The sequence below is a fragment of the Heterodontus francisci genome, chromosome 9, assembly GCF_036365525.1.
Source record: "Heterodontus francisci isolate sHetFra1 chromosome 9, sHetFra1.hap1, whole genome shotgun sequence".
Lineage (NCBI taxonomy): Eukaryota > Metazoa > Chordata > Chondrichthyes > Heterodontiformes > Heterodontidae > Heterodontus > Heterodontus francisci.
Genome location: NC_090379.1, coordinates 10,367,990 through 10,388,486, shown reverse-complemented (window position 1 = coordinate 10,388,486; position 20,497 = coordinate 10,367,990). Strand labels below are relative to the sequence as shown.

The 20,497-nt window shown below is 44.9% G+C and overlaps 1 protein-coding gene across 6 annotated transcripts in view; it reads left to right on the top strand.

Annotated features, from left to right (window-relative positions):
- Positions 1 to 15,452: 15,452 nt before the first annotated feature.
- Positions 15,453 to 20,497, top strand: part of angel1 (angel homolog 1 (Drosophila)) — a 63,969-nt gene continuing 58,924 nt past the window's right edge. For 4 of the 6 annotated variants that reach the window (XR_010975647.1, XR_010975646.1, XR_010975648.1 and 1 more), the window contains exons 1-2: positions 15,453 to 15,542; positions 19,156 to 19,845. Coding sequence is in view for 3 of the 6 variants with exons in the window: in XM_068038536.1 (XP_067894637.1) it covers positions 15,479 to 15,542; positions 19,156 to 19,845 (754 nt within the window). In the remaining 3 variants the exon portion in view is untranslated. Of the gene's footprint in view, positions 15,543 to 15,684; positions 15,863 to 19,155; positions 19,846 to 20,497 lie in introns of those variants that run through there. The other 2 variants (XM_068038537.1, XM_068038538.1) reach the window with 2 other exon arrangements.

Genomic DNA, 20,497 nt, shown 5'->3' with positions numbered 1-20,497 from the left:
ACTGCATTACCCTCATCAACCTTCTCTGTTACATCCTCAAAAAATTCACTCGTTAGTTAAACGCGATTTGCCTTTAAAAATCCGTGCTGACCTTCCTTAATTAATCCACACTTGTCCAAGTGAGTGTTAATTTTGTCCCAGATTATCATTTCTAAAAGCTTTCCCACCACCGAGGTTAAACTGACTGGCCTATAGTTGCTAGATTTATCCTTATGCCCTTTTTTGAACCAGGGTGTAACATTTGCAATTCTCCAGTCTTGCCTTGGTGAGGAGGATTGGAATATTATGGCCAGTGTCTCCGTGATTTCCACCCATACTTCGCTTAGTGTCCAGCCCTGGTGACTTATCAATTTTAAGTATAGCCAGCCTTTACAATACCTCCTCTTCATTAACTTTTAGCCCATCCAGTATCTCAACTACCCTCTCTTTCACCAAGGCTTCAATAGCGTCTTCTTCCTTGGTAAGGACAGATGCAAAGTAGTCACTTAGAACCTTAGCCATGTCCTCCTACTCCATGTGTAAAATCCCTTTTTGATTCCTAATCAGCTCCACTCTTTGTCTTACTACCCTTTAACTATTTATATGCTTCTAAGAAGACTTTTGGCTTTCCTTTTATTTTAACTGCCATTCTTTTCTCATACTCTCTCTTTGCCTCTCCTATTTCCTTTTTCACTTCCCTCTGAACTTTCTATATTCAGCCTGGTTCTCATGTATTTTCAACCTGACATCTATTATGCCCACTTTTTCTGCTTCATCTTACTCACTGTCTCTTTCATCATCTCGGGAACTCTGGCTTTGGTTGCCCTATCTTCCCCTTTCATGGAAATGTACCTCGACTGTACCTGTACCATTTCCTCTTTAAAGGCAGCCCATCGTTCCATTATAGTTTTGCCTGCCAATCTTTGCTTCCAGTTCATCCCAGACAGAGCCATTCTCACCCCATTGAAATTGACCCTCCCCCAGTTAAGTATTTTTTACTCTAGCTAGCTCTTTGTTCTTTTCTATGGCTGACCTAAACCTTATGATACTATGATCAAAGTTAGTAGATACCAGTTCATGTTTTTACCATACTGCTTCACTTTAGGTAGTCCATTTGGCAAAAGTTCAGTCTGGGTCACCAATTCCTAGTAGGTTGTTTGAATAAAACGTCCAACAGATGCATCGTAATAAAGGAGTCTCCTTCCTTAATTGATCCTGATGAATCAAGATGTGTTCCTACTTATAGTACTGGGGTGACCGAGTTCTGAACTGAAGGCAAAGATAACACAAGACTGCAGAGTGCAACAACTGGTAACTGAAACTTTGTACAGCAAGTCAGTGGATACCCAGGTCTTAGTGCCTGCACACCCATTCTGTTCATGCTAGAAAAGATTAACTGACTAATTCTTCTGAGTGAATTTATCACTTATATATTGTTTATGCTTTTATAATAACATTTCTTGCATTTACTGTGGCATTGCCTGTCATGACCATCAACTGTTCTACTTTCCTCTTCCTCATTTCTGATTAAGTTACTGTGTTTTTGTTATACATCAATCAATCATATTACAAAAAAGCTTTTCCCCAGTTGCATGCTGACAAAATAAATGTTAATTAATCATATTCTAGCAAAAGACATTCTTCCAGCTACAGTTACCATGATAGCTCCCTGCTGTCAATGCAGTACGGGAATGGATCGTTGAAGGAGTACCATTTCACAGATCTTGAAAAGTGGGATGACAAAGGGCAAACAAGATACTAGGTTTAGATATAGGGGCCTTGAATACAAAACAATGTGGCTATGAATCTAAAAATATATTGGTTATAATGCAGTTGGACTATTGTAGATAGTTTGGTATTGCACAATCGAAAGGAATTTACTAATGGGCCCTTGTCATAAACAGTTTGATGGTGTCCTTGTGTGCAGACTGCATTCTGTGCAGTTGACCTGTTGGGTACTGTGACTTTGGATTCAAAGCATATTATTTTGAGACAGACCCTGATTAAAAAATGAAACTAAAAGCTTCAATACTCTGGGAGGGAAGAACCAGATTAACAAAACAAACACCTTTTTTTAACCAGAGACATGTGATTGGAGCTTAGGTTTCAGTTTTACAAGAAGACTCTGTAAGGTGGAAGCCAGCTGCAAAGCTGGTGTTGGTTTTAAAAGTTGCTCAGGGCTGCTGAACTGAAACAAGCTTTTTGAATTGGAACCTGTTTTCTGGGCACTGACCCTTGGAAAATATAAATTGCTGGCATTGTTTCAGTATCTTTAAGAATTATGTAAGGTGGGATCAGCGAAGCTACACCACCAAGACCGTTGTGAGCAAAACCACGGAAGCTCCGGAAGGGTGCACAGTTTTGGTGGAGGCGGTATTGGTAGGGTTCAGATTGCAGAGAAACTGCCATTGAGTGGAAACAGGTGTTTGCAACTTGGGAGATGGAATCTGGAGATCTACTTGAAAAGTTCAAAGACCTGAAGGACTTTGTGATGGTTCTGTGTCACCCTGTTGATAGGACAGCCAAAGGACTTGTGAGATACATCCTTGTTACATCTGATAGTTAACGTGTGACATTTAAGATATACACACATCAATCATGGTTTAACTTTAGTTCATGCTTAATTTATGTTGGTTTTGGGTTTGAGTGCTGAAGTAAACTTTATAACAGTGAAATCTTCTACGTTTGGTTTTTGTTTCCTAAATTGCGGTCAGTCGGTGGATTCAATTCTTTTGGTTTGTTGGTGGTATCCATGGGGATCATAACAACAACATATTGGCCAACTCACATTGAGGAATGCCAAGGGAAATTTATTCCAATCGAATAACCAATACCTAGGGTTACAGGATAATCTGATCAAGGGGTTTGGTTGGTTTATATGTAAAATCATTAGTGTATGTCACATTGTGTAGCTCACAAGTCAGATAAGGCTGAGGCTGAATTGTATGCTTGCCCCATGCTTAGGCTTGCCAACGTTGGTTGAATGAATTCCTGGAGGTGTCATCACATGACCTTCTGCTTCCAACCACCACGTCTGGTCAAACAGCCTTTATCTCCCCAAATCAAATGAAAAAAATACAATGTTAAAAAATTCCCCTCAGGATCAATCTCTTGGAGACTGCTGTGAGAAACACAGGAGATGAGCTCTTAATTCCTGCTGACTCCAGGACAATGCTGGAGGGTTGGCAACCCTACCCGTGCTCTACGTTTATCCTCTCTACCTTGGCTATGCTTGCAATTTTCTCCATTTCCTGCTGGTACCGCTTTCTCAGTCTTGTTCTTGCTATATGACATAATAAACTTTGAAAAATCCCTAGCACATCTTTTCACTACATCACAACCACTGATGTCACAGTAAAACCAGTGATGGTTTCAGTAGCAGCAGTCGTTTCCCTAGAAACACTCGGGGTGGCAGGCTCCTTACAATTGGTTGTGAGTCCAGCCAAAGGGAAAGAAGGATAACAACATTAACACTGATGTTTATTGTGGATTTAAGTCGGATTAACTGTTACGAGTATTTGTCAAAGCTTTCATAATTACTATGTAAACTGAAAATTGCACAAACAACAACACCGTGCATTGATTTGGCACCTTTAATGCAATAAAACATTCCAAGGCATTTTACAGGAGCATAGTCAAAGAAAGTTTGACATCGAGCCACTTAAGAATGTACTAGGCCAGGTGTGTCCAAAAGCTTGGTCAAAGAGGTAGGTTTGAAGGAGCAGCTTAAAGGAGGAAGGAGAGGAGACTCAGGGAGGAAATTCCAGAGCTTGGAGCCTTGGCATTTGAAGGTACAGCCATGCTCAGGAGGCTAGCATTGGTGGAGCACAGAGATTTCAGGGGGTGGTGAAGCATAGCGATTACAGAGATAAGGAGGGGTGAGGCCATGGAAGAATTTGAAAAAAGGATGGGAATTTTAAATTTTACAATTAAAATTTAACCAGACACCAGGAATTAGACAGTTACACATATATATGAAAGGAAGAATGCAGGGTCATGGAATGGAACTGAGGGAGTTGCTCTTTCAGAGAGCCAGTGCGGACACGATGGGCTGAATGGCCTCCTTCAGCACTGTAACAATTCTGTGATGGATGAATGGGACTTGGTGTGAGTTAGGACACAGGCAGCAGAGTTTTGAATGACTTCAAGTTTATGTGGGATAGAGCTAGGGAGGTAGGCCAGAAGCGGAATAGTCAAGTCTGGGGTAACGAAGGCATGGATGATGGTTTCAGCAGCAGATGAACTGAGGCAGGAGCAAAATAACATGATGACTATTGATTAGCGATATGTCTAGCTAGTGACACAATCATTTGAATGGTCATGTGATTACTACTGGGTAAAGAATTACTAGAAGGTGACGCCACAATCATAGGATTAGTAACGGTTCATAAGCAAGTTCAAAACAACAGTCGCCAAATTCTTTATTAAAATAGATAAATACTAAGGGTTAAAGTTACAAGTTGAGATTTAATCAGAAGGTTTGGGTTGTTTATTTATGAAAGCTAGTATCATACGGCACAGAAGTAAGTCATACAGCCCACTGTGCCTATGCCAGAACTTTGAGAGCAACGTTCCGTCTAATTATTCTTCGAGCGCATAGGGAATTTCTTTAAGTGTGTCGTCCCTTTAAATGTTTACTGCGTGCCTGAACAAGGGCAGTAATTTAAAGTGGCTGACTTGTACGTGGTCTGCACATGGACTTATGGTTGCTGCATGGCCACGTAGCTTAGAGGAAACATTGTTTAAGAGCTATCTGATTAGTCACACTTTCCTGCTCTTTCTCCCTAGCACTGCAGATTTTACGTTTTTATGTACATGCTCTCCGGACTGGTCTCTCACCTTGTACCCTCTGTAAACCTGAGTCATCCAAAATTCTGCTGGCTATATCCTAACTGGCGCCAAATGCCATTCACTCCATCACCCTCCTGTACTCGCTGACTTACATTGACTCCCGGTCATGCAATGCCTCAATTTTAAAATTTTTATCCTATTTTTCAAATCCCTCCATGGCCTTGCCCTCCCTATCTCTGCAATCTCCTCCAGCCCCACAACCCTCCAAGATATCTGAGCACCACTAGTTTTGGCCCCTTATGCATTCCAGATTTTAATCCTTCCTCCATTGATGGCCATGCCTTCAATTGCCTAAGCCCTAAATTCTGGAGTTCCCTCCCTAAACCTTTCTACCTCTCTGCCTTTCCTAAGTTCTGCTTCTTTGACCAAGCTTTTGATCACCTGTCCTAATATTTCCTTATGTGCTTCAGTATCAAATTTTGTTTGATTATGCTCCTGCAAAGCACCATGGGACGTTTTAATACATTGAAGGTGCTATATAAATGTAAGTTGTTGTATATACGCAATTCCCTTTTGAAAGTTATTATTGGATCTGATTGCACCATCCTTTCAGGAAGCGCATTCCAGATCACAACAACTTTACTCATAAAAAAAATTTCAACAATTACAGCAATTACCAACCTCTGGGTTGTGATAGACTTGGAGGCCCAAGAATTATTGGGTGAAAGAGGTGTCATCGCCATTATGCTTCCTCAGTAACCCTTACTGTTGAATAGACAGGAATTCTTAACATTTACAATGAGTGTAATTATCACTCTGCTAATTAAACAAGAACACAATATAGTGATACAGAGAGTAATCATTACCTTTGCTGAATAAATAATAAATCTGTATAGTTAGTGTCATCAATGCTCTGTCGGGGCTATGTTGCATTGACTAGCGACCCAGGGAAGCAATGAGACACAGCCCACTGTTACTGTACACCCTGAGGACCAAGAGGCAGCCCTACTCCAGTGAATAATTTAAGTGCAACCAATAAACTAAGTAGTCTGAAGGAATACGATATAGACTCTTACATCCGAAAGAACACTTCAGAACTTAAGCAAATTAATTGATGCAATGAACAGCGTCACACTGCATGCTATTTGTAGCAAATGCCTCAACATGTTGATGTGAAATTCCTCTGTCCCCTCTTTTAGTAAAAATGTTCAAATTATACACTTTTAAAATTAACAGATTAGAACTGTTGCATTTTTACTCAGGATATTCTCCCTGGTTCAGCATCACCAGCCACTTCCCCAATTAACCAGATTACATCTTTACTGAATATCTACAGTAGTGTAGTGGCTATATTAGTACTTCAGAGAAGGTGACTTCAAATCCCACCATGACACTTTGAGAATTTTTGAATTCAATTTTTAAAATCTGGAAATAAAAAGCTGCTGTCGGTAAAAGTGACCATGAAGTTTACAAACCCAACTGGTTCACTATTGTCCTTTAAGGAAAAAAACCTGCTGTCCTTTCCCAGTCTGGCCTGTACGTGACTCCAGTCCCCACACCATTATGGTTGACTCTTAACTACCCTCAGCAGAATCCTCAGTTCAATCATACTGCTACCAGTGGTTCAAGAAGGTGCACCATCACTGACTCAGGGCAATTAGGGGATGGGCAATAAATGATGGTCTTGACAGCAATGCCCACACCCTGACAATGATTTCTTAAAAAGAATCTAGGTAAATGAAGCGAGATGTTGCCCACTGGACCCCTGGAACATATCATACACTGCCACCTGTTTTTGGTGTATCAGAATGAGACCCAGGCCATAAAGAAATAGGCAAATTTATTCCACAGCAAACATGTATTCAGCACAATCAGTATATTTACAGGCTTTCAAAATGTCAAACCTACTCCTGCACTAACACTTAACATAAAAATTTATCCTTGAAACACAGTCACTCACTCCTATGTGGCAAAACATTCCCGTGAGCTCTGCTTCCCTCAAACTGGCTGGTGAGCTCAGTGCAGACAGATGAACAGTCGGAAACTGCTGGTCATAGTGTTGTTCATCAAATGGATGACAAAGAATCTTCAGTTCTGCCCTCCCTCTCTCACTGATCTGAGTCATACCCAAGACACGACTATCAGTCAAATTTGCTACCCGAGAAAAGACACTGAGGATATTCATCATAGAATATTTGACATGGAATGGGATGGCTTAATTCATTAATTTTTGACAAGTATTTTGAATGAATGACCTGTTCGATGTGTCCCAATCCAGTTACAATGGGCAGAATCTCCCCAGTCCAGCGGAGACAGGGTTGAGATGGGACCAAAAGTAGAATTTGAAGATGGCAGGTTGGGTTGACTCCCCAATGTGTTCCTGCCTCCAAACGATCTAGCCGGAGGCAGGGTCATTGCAGCAGTGTCTACAGTCTGGCACCAGCTGGTAGCCAATTATGCCACTTTAGGGACTAACTGGGGGCAAGGTGCTGCCACTGCCAGGATCTTCCTGACATCGGATGGGCCTCCCACTGAGGCCAGAGCCCGAGCCAGTTTGGATTTGTGGACAGGACATATTGGCAGCAGGCCAGGGGGGGACCATTGACGCCTTCTATCAATCCCCCATCAGGGAGCCGCGGGGAGCAGAGGGCCACAGTTGCGGCCACAAGCAATACTCCAATTTGAGGCACCCTTGCTGTCCTCTACATGCATCAGCAGCACCCACTTCCGCCAGTGGGGCTGCCGGCCATCCTTTGGGACCTCTGAGTGGGCCTCTCACCTCGGGAACCCACCTGCCAACATTACTTGGATGTCAAATGCAGAGGCGGCCTTTTAATTGTCCGCCACCCAAAAGATCGTGATACCATGCCATCTGTCGACACCATCGGGGTCAGGAACCGCTTTTGGTCCTTATGGCAGAACAATTTCAGAGGTGTAAGGTTCTGCACACTGTGAGCAATCCATACATGTCTCCATCCTATAGGGAAAAATCTGAGGTGTGGGACTAAATTGCACAGCTCTTTCAAAGAGCTGGCACAGGCACAGCAGGCCTCTTAATACATGTAAAAATTGTCTGATCTGTCTTCCCTTGTGGTGCAAGCATTAACCAGAGTGCAATGTATATTCACCACTGTTCATAGCAACTGCTAGCTATAACTGGACTTCAACCCCATGTGTGTTGTGTGAGCATTAGTACAGATAGGGTGTTAACGGACTGAAAATTGAATAGCCGCAAGTACAAACATGAAAAAAAGTGGGTAAGCAAACTGAACAAACTGAGATGAAATAAAATAAAATAAACACAAAAACAAAGAAAAAAGAAAAAATAACTATCCAGCCCCTCCCAATGTCTGATGTCGCTTTGCACCAACCTTGATAATGGGTTGTTATTTGCAGAATTTAAGGCGTGGAAAAATGTTTCTAGTTATATGTACTGTCATCTGCACCCCCTTTTTTCCTTTTCATTCTTGGGATATGAGCATCACTGGTAAGGCCAGCATTATCGCCCATCCCTATTTGCACTTAGAAGGTGGTGCTGAGCTATCTTCTTGAACTGCTGTCATCCATGTGGTGTAGATACACCCACAGTGCTATTAGGAAGGAAGTACCAGGATTTTGACCCAGCGACAGTGAAGGAGTGGCAATATAGTTCCAAGTCAGGATGGTATGTGGCTTGGGAGGTAAACTTGCAGGTGGTGTTGTTCCCATGCGTCTGCTGCCTTTGTCCTTCTAGGTGGTAGAGGTTGTGGGTTTGGAAGGTACTGTCGAAGGAGCCTTGGTGAGTTGCTGCAGTGCACCTTGTAGATGGTACACACTGCTGCCACTGTGTGTCGGTGGTGGAGGGAGTGAATGTTAAAGGTGGTGGATGGGGTGCCAATCAAGCAGGCTGCTTTGTCTTGGATGGTGTCGAGCTTCTTGAGTGTTATTGGAGCTGCATCCATCCAGGCAAGTGGAGAGCACTCCATCACACTCCTGACTTGTACCTTGTAGAATGTGGGCACACTTTGGGGAGTCAGGAGGTGAATTACTCGCCTCTGACCTGCTCTTGTAGATTCAGTATTTATGTCTGATTCTGTGGCCCTCTGCACACCACAGCCCCCTGATGGGGGATTGTTAGAAGGCATCAATGGTCCCCCCGGCCTGCTGCCAAGTTTCTGGTAATGTTAACCCCCAGGATGTTGATTGTGGAGACTCAGCAATGGTAATGCCGTTGAATGTCAAGGGGAGATGGTTAGATTATCTCTTGTTGGAGATGGTCATTGCTTGGCATGAATGTCACTTGCCACTTATGAGTCCAAGCCTGAATGTTGTCCAGGTCTTGTTGCATGAAGGCACGAACTGCTTCAGTATCTGAGGAGTTGCGAATAGAACTAAATATTGTGCAATCATCAGCGAGCATTCCCACTTCTGACCTTCAGCTGCATTGATGAAGCAGCTGAAGATGGCTTGGCCTAGGACACTACCCTGATATCCTGCAGCGATATCATTGGGTTGAGATGTTTTGGGCCTCCAACAACCACAACCATCTTCCTTTGTGTTAGGTATGCTTTCAACCAATGGAGAGTTTTCCCCCTGATTCCCATTGACTCCAGTTTTGCTAGGGTTCCTTGATGCCACTCTCGGTCAAATGCTGGTTTGATGTCAAGGGCAATCACTCTCACCTCACCTCTGAAATTCAGCTATTTTTCCAATGTGTGGACCAAGGCTGTAATGAGGTCAGGAGCCAAGTGACCCTGGCGGAACCCAAACGGAGCATCAGAAAGCAGGCTGTTGCTGAGTAGGTGGCGTTTGATGGCACTGATGACGACACTTTCCATTACTTTATTGATGATCGAGAGTAGACCAATGAGGCAGGACTTGATTGGATTGGATTTGTCCTGCTTTTTGTGGACAGAACATACCTGGGCAATTTTCCATATTGTCCAGTAGATGCCAGTGTTGTAACTGTACTGGAATAGCTTGGCTAGGGGTGTGGCAAGTTCTGGAACACAGATCTTCAGTACTACAGCTGGGATGTTGTCAGAGCCATTAGCCTTTTCTGTATCCAGTGCATTCAGCCATTTCGTGATGTCACGTAGAATGAATTGAATTGTCTGAGGACTGGCATCTATGATGGTGTGACCTCAGGAGGAGGCCGAGATGGATCATCCACTTGGCGCTTCTGGCTGAAGATGGTTGCAAGTGCTTCAGCCTTATCTTTTGCACAGATATGCTGGGCTCCCCCATCAATGAGGATGGGGATGTTTTTGGAGCCTCCTCCTCTGGTTAGTTGTTTAATTGTCCACTATCATCCATGACTAGATGTGCCAAGACTGCAGAGGTTTGATCTGATCCGTTAGCTGTGGGTTTAGCTCTGTCTATAGCATGCTGCTTCCAGTGTTTAGCATGCATATAATCTTATGTTGTAACTTCACCAGGTTGGCACCTCATTTTTAGCTATGCCTAGGGCTGCTCCAGGCATGCTCTGCTATCCTCCTCATTGAAGTAGGGTTGGTCCCTGACTTGATGGTAATGATAGAGTAAGGGATATGCCAGTTGATAAGATTACATATTGTGGTTGGATACAATCCTGCTGCTGCTGATGGTCCACAGTGCCTCATGGATGCCCAGTTTTGAGTTGCTAGATCTGTTCTAAATCTATCCCATTTAGCACAGTTGTGCCATTCAACACGAGGGAGGGTGTCCTCAGTGTGAAGACGGAACTTCATCCCCACAACAACAGTGCAGTGGTCACTCCTCCCAATACTGTCATGGACAGATGCATCTGTGACAGGTAGATTGGTGAGGATGAGGTCAGGTAGGTTTTTCCTTCTTGTTGGTTCTCTCACCACCTGCCGCAGGTCCAGTCTGGCAAATATGTCCTTCAGGACTCAGCCAGGTCAACCAGTAATGGTGCTACCGAGCCACTGTTGGTTACGGAGATTGAAGTCCCCCACCCAGAGTACATTCTGTGCCCTTGCTACCCTCAGTGCTTCTTCAAAGTGGCGATCAACATGGAGCAGTACTGATTCATCAGTTGATGGAGGGCGGTAGGTGGTAATCAGCAGGAGGTTTCCTTGCCCATGTTTGACCTGATGTTATGAGACTTCATGGGGTCTGGAGTCAATGTCTGAGGACTGCCAGGGTCAATCCCTCCCAACTATATACCATTGTGCCGTCACCTCTTCTGGGTCTGTCCTGTTGCTGGGGTGATGGAGAAGCCTGGACAGTGGCTGTAAGGTATGATGCGGTATGACTATGTCAGGCTTTTGCTTGACTAGTTGATGGGACAGCTGTCCCAATTTTGGCACAAGCTCCAAGATGATGGTGAGGAAGTCGTAGCAGGGTCAACTGGGCATGGTGTGCCTTTATCATTTACAGTGCCTATGTCGATGCTGGGTGGTCTGTTCAGTTTTATTTATATTTGACATTCCAGTAGTGCTTTGATACAACTGAGTGTCTTGCTGGACCATTTCCGAGGACAGTTAAGAGTCAGCAACATCGCTGTGCCTCTGGAGTCACATGTAGGCCAGACCAAGTTAGGGTGGCAGATTTCCTCCCCGAGAGGACATCAGTGAACCAGATGGGTTTTTACAACAATCTGGTAGTTTCATGATCATTATTAATGAGACCAGCATTTTATTCCAGATTTATTATTTAATTGAATTTAAATTCCACCAGGTGCTGAAGTGGGATTTGAACTCAGACCTCTGAAGCATTAGTCTGGACCTCTGGATTACTAGTCCAGTAACATTACCACTATGCTACCGTCCCCTTGATCATTTAGCTTTAGAATCTTGTAAAATGAATTGGTGATTGTGACCTTACACAGCTCCTGTCCATAATCAGAGCTTTTCCCCCTGGCTCGAAGGTGGGGTGCCTGCTGCTCCCTGCCACACCTCCCATCCACCTTCCCCAACCTTCCGTCCCAGGCACATCACTGCCTGAAAAAGATGCTGGAAGCAGATTCAATGAACGCTTTAAAAAAGATAAATGCTTGAAGAGGAAAGATTTGCTGGGGGAGTGGAGGAGTAGGACTAATTGGACAGCTCTTTTAAAGGGCCAGCACAGACATATTGGACTGAATGGCCTCCTTCAGCACTGGAAGATTCTGTGGCCGAAATAGAAATACCCAAAGTGTATGTGACCAGACTCGTTTGACAGGCATCTGCCAGAATCTAGAATTGGCGTTCAGTTCTGTAAAGGGTTTTATGTTTCCAAGCTGCGTGTGAATCTGAACCACTAAGGGCATTATGTGTTTCTCCTTTAACACATTTAATTTGGTCAAGTCCACAAAACATCAGTGTTTGCCATTTGGCTTTTCAGAACTATAGATCCTCCTCCGCTCTAATCTTGAGGATCCTCCATTCTTGATATCACTTCCAACCTCTCCATCCTACCCAATCCTTCCTTCACTTTTTCTTCCGCATGAAGTATGGATTCATCCAGGAGCCGTTACTGAGAAAGCCTTCGGATCAAGTTAGAGTTTGGTGTGATGTTCATCTAAAATGTTACTCAGACTTTCAAAATATTTGGGAAATTCTGCCTTGATGTCCATGTCTTTTTTGTAAATTGTGATTGCAACAACAACATTAACTTGCATTAATATAGCACTTTTAATATTGTAAAATGCCCCAAGGTGCTTCACAGGAGCAATTATCATAATTTGACACTGAGTCACTTAAGGAGATATTAGGACAGCTTATTATCAAAAGCTTGGTCAAAGATATAGGTTTTAAGGTGCATTTTACAAGAGGAGAGATATTAACAGTATTATTAGTCCAAAGCACTTAAAAAAAAATCACATCTTTTTTCTCCCATTCCTAGGCTAAAATAAATCCCTCTGTCCTCCCAGAAACCTCTTACTGGCGAATTTGCAGCAATTTGCTTCATGATGTCTGCTGCAAGTTCACAGACCGGAAACGTTAACTGTTTCTATCTCCGCAGATGCCGCCAGACCTGCTGAGTATTTCCAGCATTTTCTGTTTTTATATACATAGATGTCTGGATATAATCTGGGAATCTCTCACATGTCCATCATAGATTCTCTGTGCTTGCAGGGTCTTCACTCTCTGTCTATAAACATGCTTGGGAGTATACTTTGACCACTGTGTTTTTTCCAGTCCTTTATCATCTTCCCCAATTTTTCAACCGGTTGAAGTTTGCATCCTCTACTGACTGTTACCTGATTATTATTTGCATTTTGTTAATATAGTCACTGTTACTTGAGCTATTGCTTTATGAAAGAGTAACTCTACGCCTAACTGTGATCTCTAGTTTTTCCTACATTAAAATATGACTATGCTTCAAAAATATTTCATTGGCTGTAAAGTGCTTTGGGATGTTCTGTGGTCATGACAGGTGACATATAAATCCAAGTTCTTTCTTTCTGCAGGGACACAGATCTGTATCCTGTCCAGGTCTTTCGCTATGCTGCAGTGTCACCAATCTGTGTACAGGCCAAGCCTATTCTCTGTATTTAAATGTCACAGATCTGGGTGCAATCCAGGCTCACTCTTTGTGCTGCAGTATCACAGATCTAGGTCAGTCTCTGTCTTGAAGGTCAGCCTTTTAACAGGCGAGTGGGTTAAATCTCTGAAAATGCCAACATGTTGGAAACCAGATGTGATTCTGCCCACTTCCAGCTTTTACTGGGGCACGTCCCAAGGCAAGTGGGAAATCCCTGTGGAGGTCTCGGGTTAGTCATTTAAATATTTAAATATCCAATTAATTGAGAAACTCGCCAGGGTCAACAAGGCGAGAGCACAGTGGGGAGTCATTGATCAATGGAACTGACAGGTTGGAAAGCCTTTACAGAGTGAAATTGCATAGCCGCTGCCCTGCCTATGTGAAAGGCATCTTCTCACAGTACTTCTCCTGAGATCTTCACAGGTGATTTCCAAACTTTTGGAAGCCATTTCACCTACACATGAATTTCTCCACTTTAATCTGCACTTCCCTGCTGTCAGCCTTCACTGCAGCATGGGAACAGCTTATGCAGCTATACCATGGACTTCTGATGAGGAACAACAGGAGTAGCCACAACAATACCAGTAGCACCATCAGCAGCAGCAGGAGCAGCAACAACACCAACAGCAGCAGCAACAGCAGCTGCCTTCTCTGCAGCCACATTCCCCTCCATAGGTCAGAAGGGATGGACACAGAGCTCCAGCTCAAAGGAGGCAATACCCCCGGTACAGGGTATGCAGGAAGAGAGCTAATTTCCTCGACCTCACAGAGCACCGAGCACCCGTGCCTCAAGAGGCTCAAGCTTTCGCGACAGATCATTGCTGACATTTGCAGGTTCCTGGAACAAGACCTCCTTCCCATTGGCCCAGGTGGGAATGCATTGCCAGTGGCTGTCAAGGTTGCCACAGCCCTGAATTTCTCTGCCTCCAGCTCCTTCCAGGGCTCTGCTGATGACATCTCCAGATTCTCACAATCTGCTGCCCCGAAGAGTATCTCCCAGGAGACCGATGCCATGTTTGTCAAGACCGCCACTTGTTGTGCACTTTGACACTGCTGAGGCCAGTCAGACACAGAGGGCTCTCGCATTTGCTGCAGTGGCTGAATTCCCACAGGTACAGAGAGTCATCAACTGCACATGTGTGGCAATCAAGGCCCCGCAGATGAGATTAAAAAAGGGTCAAAGCTGGCTGCAGCAGCAACCAGATTCAAGCCCCGCTGCCGGTCGGTTCCATTAAAATTCCGCCCAAAGTGTTACAGATCTGCGTGTAATTGACTCTCTGTATTGCAGTATCACAGATGAAAGAAAGACTTGCATTTATATAGCACCTTTCATGATCACAGGACTTGCCAAAGCGCTTTACAGCTAATGAAGTAATTTTGAAGTGTAGTCACTGTTATAATATAGGAAATGCTGGGTAGATTTTGGAAACATACAGGTCACTCTCCATATCACAGCGTCACACATCTGGGTCCAGCCCAGGTCACTTTCTGTGCTGCGGAGAATCTGATCCGGGTGTAATCCGGTTCACTCTTGGAGCTGTAGAAACTCTTGGTGCTGAGTAGACTCTGATCCGGGTGTAATTCAGATCACTCTAAGTTCTGCAGAGACTCTGATCCCGGTGTAACCCGGAGGACACTCGGTGCTCAGGGAATTCTGATCCAGGTGTAATCCGGATCACTCTTGGTTCTGCAGAGACTCTAATCCAGGTGTAATCCCGATGAGTCCTGGTGCTGCAGTGTTAGTGATCTGGGTATAATCTGGATTAGTCTCAGTGCTGCAGTGTTAGTGATCTGGGTATAGTCTGGATTAGTCCCAGTGCTGCAGTGTTAGTGATCTGAGTGTAATCCGGATCAATTCTGGTGTGCAAAAACTCTGATCTGGGTGTAGTCGGGATCACTTTCGGTTCTGCAGAGACTCTGATCCCGGTGTAATCCGGATGACACTCGGTGCTGAGGGAATTCTGATCCGGATGAAATTTGGATCATTTTCAGTGCTGAGGGAATTCTGATCTGGATATATTCCAAATCAGTCCCGGTGCTGCAGTGTCAGCGATCCGGGTGTAATGCGGATCAAAATCCGGATACCGCAGTGTCAGTGATCCAAGTGGAATCCGGATCAATCCCGGTGCCGCAGTGTCTGATCCGGGTGTAATGCGGATCAATCCCGGTGCTGCGCGGGCCAGTTGTCGTGTGCGCGGTGGTTGTTAATAAAGTTGGTTGTGTGGGCCGGGCCAACCGGCGCCTGCGCGCTTTCGGCGGGATGGTGGGCTCTTTGCTGTGCTTCATCTTGGCGCCGCTCGCCCAGCTCTTGAACCGGATCACAGGTAGCGGCCGGCGGGGTGTGGGGCCTGGGGTGCGGCGGCTGAGGGCGGGCGGACTGCAGCCGAGCCGAGCGGTGGGGCCTCGACAACGGCCCCCCCCCTCTCCCTCTACTGGGGGGGGGCCGTTACCAGGCAACTGGGCCAGGCGGTTGCCCGGGCAACGCCAGGGGCTGTGGGTGCAGAGGCCCTGACACTGCTTCCATGGCTTCCTAAACAACGGCCAACAAAAGTCTATTTTAAATTGAAACTTGTTTTTTTACATGTTTATTATCTTGAGGAACTATCCTCTTCCTGTGGCCCAGCTTCTTTAATGGCTTCTTTTTGTAAGTGGATAATGACCTTTTTCATCTCTTTCGGTTTCCCCCAGTTGAGCCAGGGCCAGAGGGCGGTGAGTGTACCCAGTGGCCGCACTTTGTCCTTGGCCGCAGCCTGGGCCAACGTCTCCCAACTCTGAGAGGTTGCTGATCTCGGTGAGTTGGCGAGGGAAAGTTGGGTCACGTGCCAAGGGGAGGGAACTCGGCAGGAGAGCCACTTCCCCCAGGCATCCGTGCAGCTCACTGGGCAGCGCTCTTGAGTCGGAAGATTGCAGGCTTGGGTCCCGCTTCAGAGCGCTTAATCCAGGCCGACGCTTCTGTGTGGTACTGAGGGAGTGTTAACCTGTCGAGATGACCATCTTTCAGATTAAACCAAGGCCCTGTCTGCGTTCTCGCTTGGGCGTAAAAAAATGATGAATCAAAGAGTTTTCCCCAGTGTCCTGGCCAACGTTGAACCCACAACCAACACCTAAAAGCAGTGACCATTCATTTCATTGCTGTTTGTGGGACCTTGCTGCGTTCCAATTGACTGTTGCATTTCTGACATTGTAGCAGTGACTATCCTTCATTGACTGTAAAGCACTTTGGAATATCCTGAGGTCGTGAAAGGTGTTGTAGAAATGCAAGTCTTTTTTTATTCTCACACAGGAAATGGTAGCATAGTGGTTATGTTACTAGTCTAGTAATCCAGAGGCCTGGACTAATGATCTGGTGACGACTTTAAATCCCACAACAGCCACTGAAAATTTTAAATTCAGTTGAGAAAGTCTTTTTAAACTTGGGAATAGAAACCTAATATCAATAATGATCGTGTAACTACCAGATTGCCATAAAAAAAAAACCCAGCTGATTCACTGATTTCCTTCAGGGAAATCTGCTGTCCTTACCTGGTCTGTCTTTTATGTGGCTCAGGACCCACAACAATGTGGTTAACTCTTAACTGCACTCTGAAATGGCTAAAAAACAAATTGGTTGTATTTTAACAAGTTGGCTCACCATAACCTTTTCAATAGCAATTTGGGATAAGCAATAAATGATGGCCTTGTTAGGGACATCCACATCTTGTGAATGAATGAATTAAAAAACACACTCCTAAACCAGTTTCAGGATAGCATTGGTAGAGACCTGAACTGTTGTTCGCTCACCTGCTAAACTACCTAACTCAGTCATGGAAACACCATGACCACAGAGACTGCAACTGTTCAAGGAACAAATTCACCACCTTCTCAGGGCGACTAGAAACAGGTTATAGATGCGGCCTTGCCAACATCACCCACATTTATTTTGCATTTAACATAGAGAAATTACCTGAGGCTTTACAGTAGGGTAAAAAGGCAAATGGATGCAAAACTGTGGTGTAAGAGTTAGAAGAGGTCTTTGTCAAAAAGATGGATTTTAAGGAGGTTTTAAAAGATGTTGGGATTGAGAGTTGTGAATTCCAGATACAGGAGTCAGTGCTGATGAAGCTTCTGGCACTGAAGTGGGAGTGTTTGCACAGAAAGGTCTAAAGGGTCAAGGATATAGAGTGGGGCAAACTCTTGAAGGGATACAAAGATGAAACTGAATCTTTCAATTCATTGTGCCAGTAAACAGAGAGCCACTGTAGATCAAGCAAGGATTGAAGGAGATGGATGAATGGGACATGGGCAGGTTGTGGACTGCTGGGATTTGAACGTGTTGAAGTTTATGGAAAGAGAAAGATTGGAGGCTGCCACAGGGAACTCAAGTCCAAAGTGTGGATTAGGGGCTGAGTGCCTATGGGGGCAAGGTAAAGGCAGTGGGTGGCAGGGGTGGGGCTTGATGTAGAGTTGGAAGTCAGCCGCCTGAGTGATGGGTGGGATGTGGGGTTTGAAACTCAACTCTGGAGCAAATGCTGAGGTTTCACTTTTTTTTTTCATTCATGGGATGTGGGCCAGGCCAGCATTTAGTGCCCATCCCTAATTGCATTACGAAGGTGGTGGTGAGCTGCCTTCTTGAACCGCTGCAGTCCGTGGGAGGTACCTACAGTGCTGTTAGGAAGGGAGTTCCAAGATTTTGACCCAGCGACAGTGAAGGAACGGCGATATAGTTCCAGGTCAGGATGGTGTGTGACTTGGAGGGGAACTTGCAGGTGGTGGTGTTCCCATGCATTTGCTGCCCTTGTCCTTCTAGTTGGTAGAGGTCGCAGGTTTGGAAGGTGCTGTCTAAGGAGCCTTGGTGCGTTGCTGCGGTGCATCTTGTAGATAGTACCCTCTGCTACCACTGTGCATCGGTGGTGGAGGGAGTGAATGTTGATGGATGGTGTGCCAATCAAGCGGGATGGCTTAGAGCTTCTTGAGTGTTGTTGGAACTGCACCCATCCAGGCAAGTGGAGAGTATTCCATCACACTCCCGACTTGTGCCTTGTAGATGGTGGACAGGCTTTGAGGAGTCAGGTGGTGAGTTACTGGCCGCAGGATTCCTAGCCTCTGACCTGCTCTTGTAGCCACGGTATTTATATGGCAACTCCAGTTTGGTTTCTGGTCAATGGCCTGGTACAGTCTGATATGAAGGGGAGGGGATAGAATCAGTGGCAAGAGGGTGGTTTCCATCAGTGATTGAAAATGATGTTTTCAGTACATGTCAGCTTGGCACATCTTTAACATTCTTGCCTCTAAATCAGAACCTGTGGCTTCAGGACCCAAACGGAGTAGAGTGGGGACACTTGCTACGCGTCACAGGGGTCTGGATTGTGGGGTTGATGTGGGAGGCATTCTGAATGAGGAACATTACCTGACATTATGAACACATAATCTAAGCTGATATTCTGGTTTGGAGTGAGAGAATGCAGCATTGTTGAAAGTGCTGTCTTTCTGATGAGTTGTTAAACTGAGGCTCCTTGTGCTTGTTCAAATGGATGTCAGAAATCCCTTGCCACTATTTGAAGCATATGAGACAAACAGGTTAGTCGGGTTAGTTGACACCAAGCCTAGGTTTTGAATGTGCAGATTGTAGTAGGAGAGGAAGACTGAGGTAGCTGAGGAGTTTCATGGCACTAATGGCCTGAAAACTAAATTAGCTGGAATAGGAGGCAGTGCAATGAATCTTCAGGATGCAGGAAGATGCTCAAAGGCAGAAATATAATAATGGAGAAGGGAGATTGATTCTTTTTGTTTGTGGAATTAGCTGTAAGAGCTAGATGATTGTTGAGGTAAAAGAGTGCTTTTTTTTATAAAGTCGGAGCTGAATTTTTCCTGGCAGTTAGAATTCTGCGTGCAGTCTGTTTTTGTTTTGAGCACTCATAAATGAAGCAAATCATTTCTATTGTCCTTTTGTGCTATCAGGTCCTTACATTGAGGATGACTCTGCAGGGCAATGTTCAACAACATTGTTATTGGAAAGCGACGGGTTATCTGATGGGGATTCTGCTCCACGGCTACCACTTAGCAAAGACCAGACTGCTCTGCTCCAGGATTGGCTACGAGGAGGGCCAAGTGAAATTTCAAGAGGGAAGTCAGTAGGGGAGCATAAAGTGAGTGTTGACACTGAGAAAAAACTTCAGGATAAACCGTCAGAGACTTGGGAGGTGGAAGAGGCCACCATGACATGGCAGCAATCAAGAAACGTACCAACTTTGAACCAACTGTCAGAACAGTGGCAGGCCCCCACTGTACAGGGTATCGATCAGGACCAGAGTATTGTGGGATGGCAGTTGACTTCCACATCAGAGACTGGCTGGCAGTCCTTGTCTACCCAGGGCGTAAAGGAGAGTACTATAGGTTGGACGTCAGCACCTGCACAGAATACGAGTGGGATTGAGCTCCCGGCAAGCTGGCAGTTTCAACCTGGACGTGATTGCCTGGACGGTAGCATTATGGGATGGCAGTCGATGCCAGCGCACAGCATGAACGAGCCAATGGGCAGCACAGGGTGGCAGTTTCCTACTCTGATGGGTGTAAATGAGGCAGCACCAAATGTCCTGTGGCAGTTCCAAAATGAAGGCAATCTCGTAATGGGCACAGACCCATATCAAGGTGAGGAAGATGAACGATTGAATAATAACTGTTGCCAGATTAAAAAAGCCATATAAATGTGACCGTGATGGGACAGTGCTGCTACTTGTAGCGCTGCAGTCAGTTTGATGGCATGGGTTCAGGTTTCATCACTGCCACCAAGTGTTAGACTTGTCTTTTATGCTGGGTGCTAGACTTGGGTCCAGGATTATCTGCCACTCCTGTAAACAGACCTGTGTCACCTTTGATTTGGTGTGTTCTTTTGCCTGCTTAATACATAAGTTAATGATAGCAAGACTCGGGGACTGAACAGGAGCTTAATAGAATGTAACACGTGCTGCCATAACATTCTGCTCATCCTTGGGAGGCAGATTGAGTTTGCTTTCGATCAGATCGAGACTCTGGTTATCAACCAACAATTTATTTTAATGTGGACTAGGTAAATGATTAGTAGTCAAACAGTGTATACAGACTTTGCATGCTTCACAATACACATAAAAACACAAAACCAATGTGCACCAATTCCCGAGCTACCTCTCAGAATAACTAGATTCTTGAAAATGGTTGCTCAAATATTACTATGCTACAAGGCAACCAACTGAAAGCTAGTCAGACTCTTTTTACTGGCTGGAGATTAGACTCTGACTAGACTCTGATCTAAGTGCATGGTAGC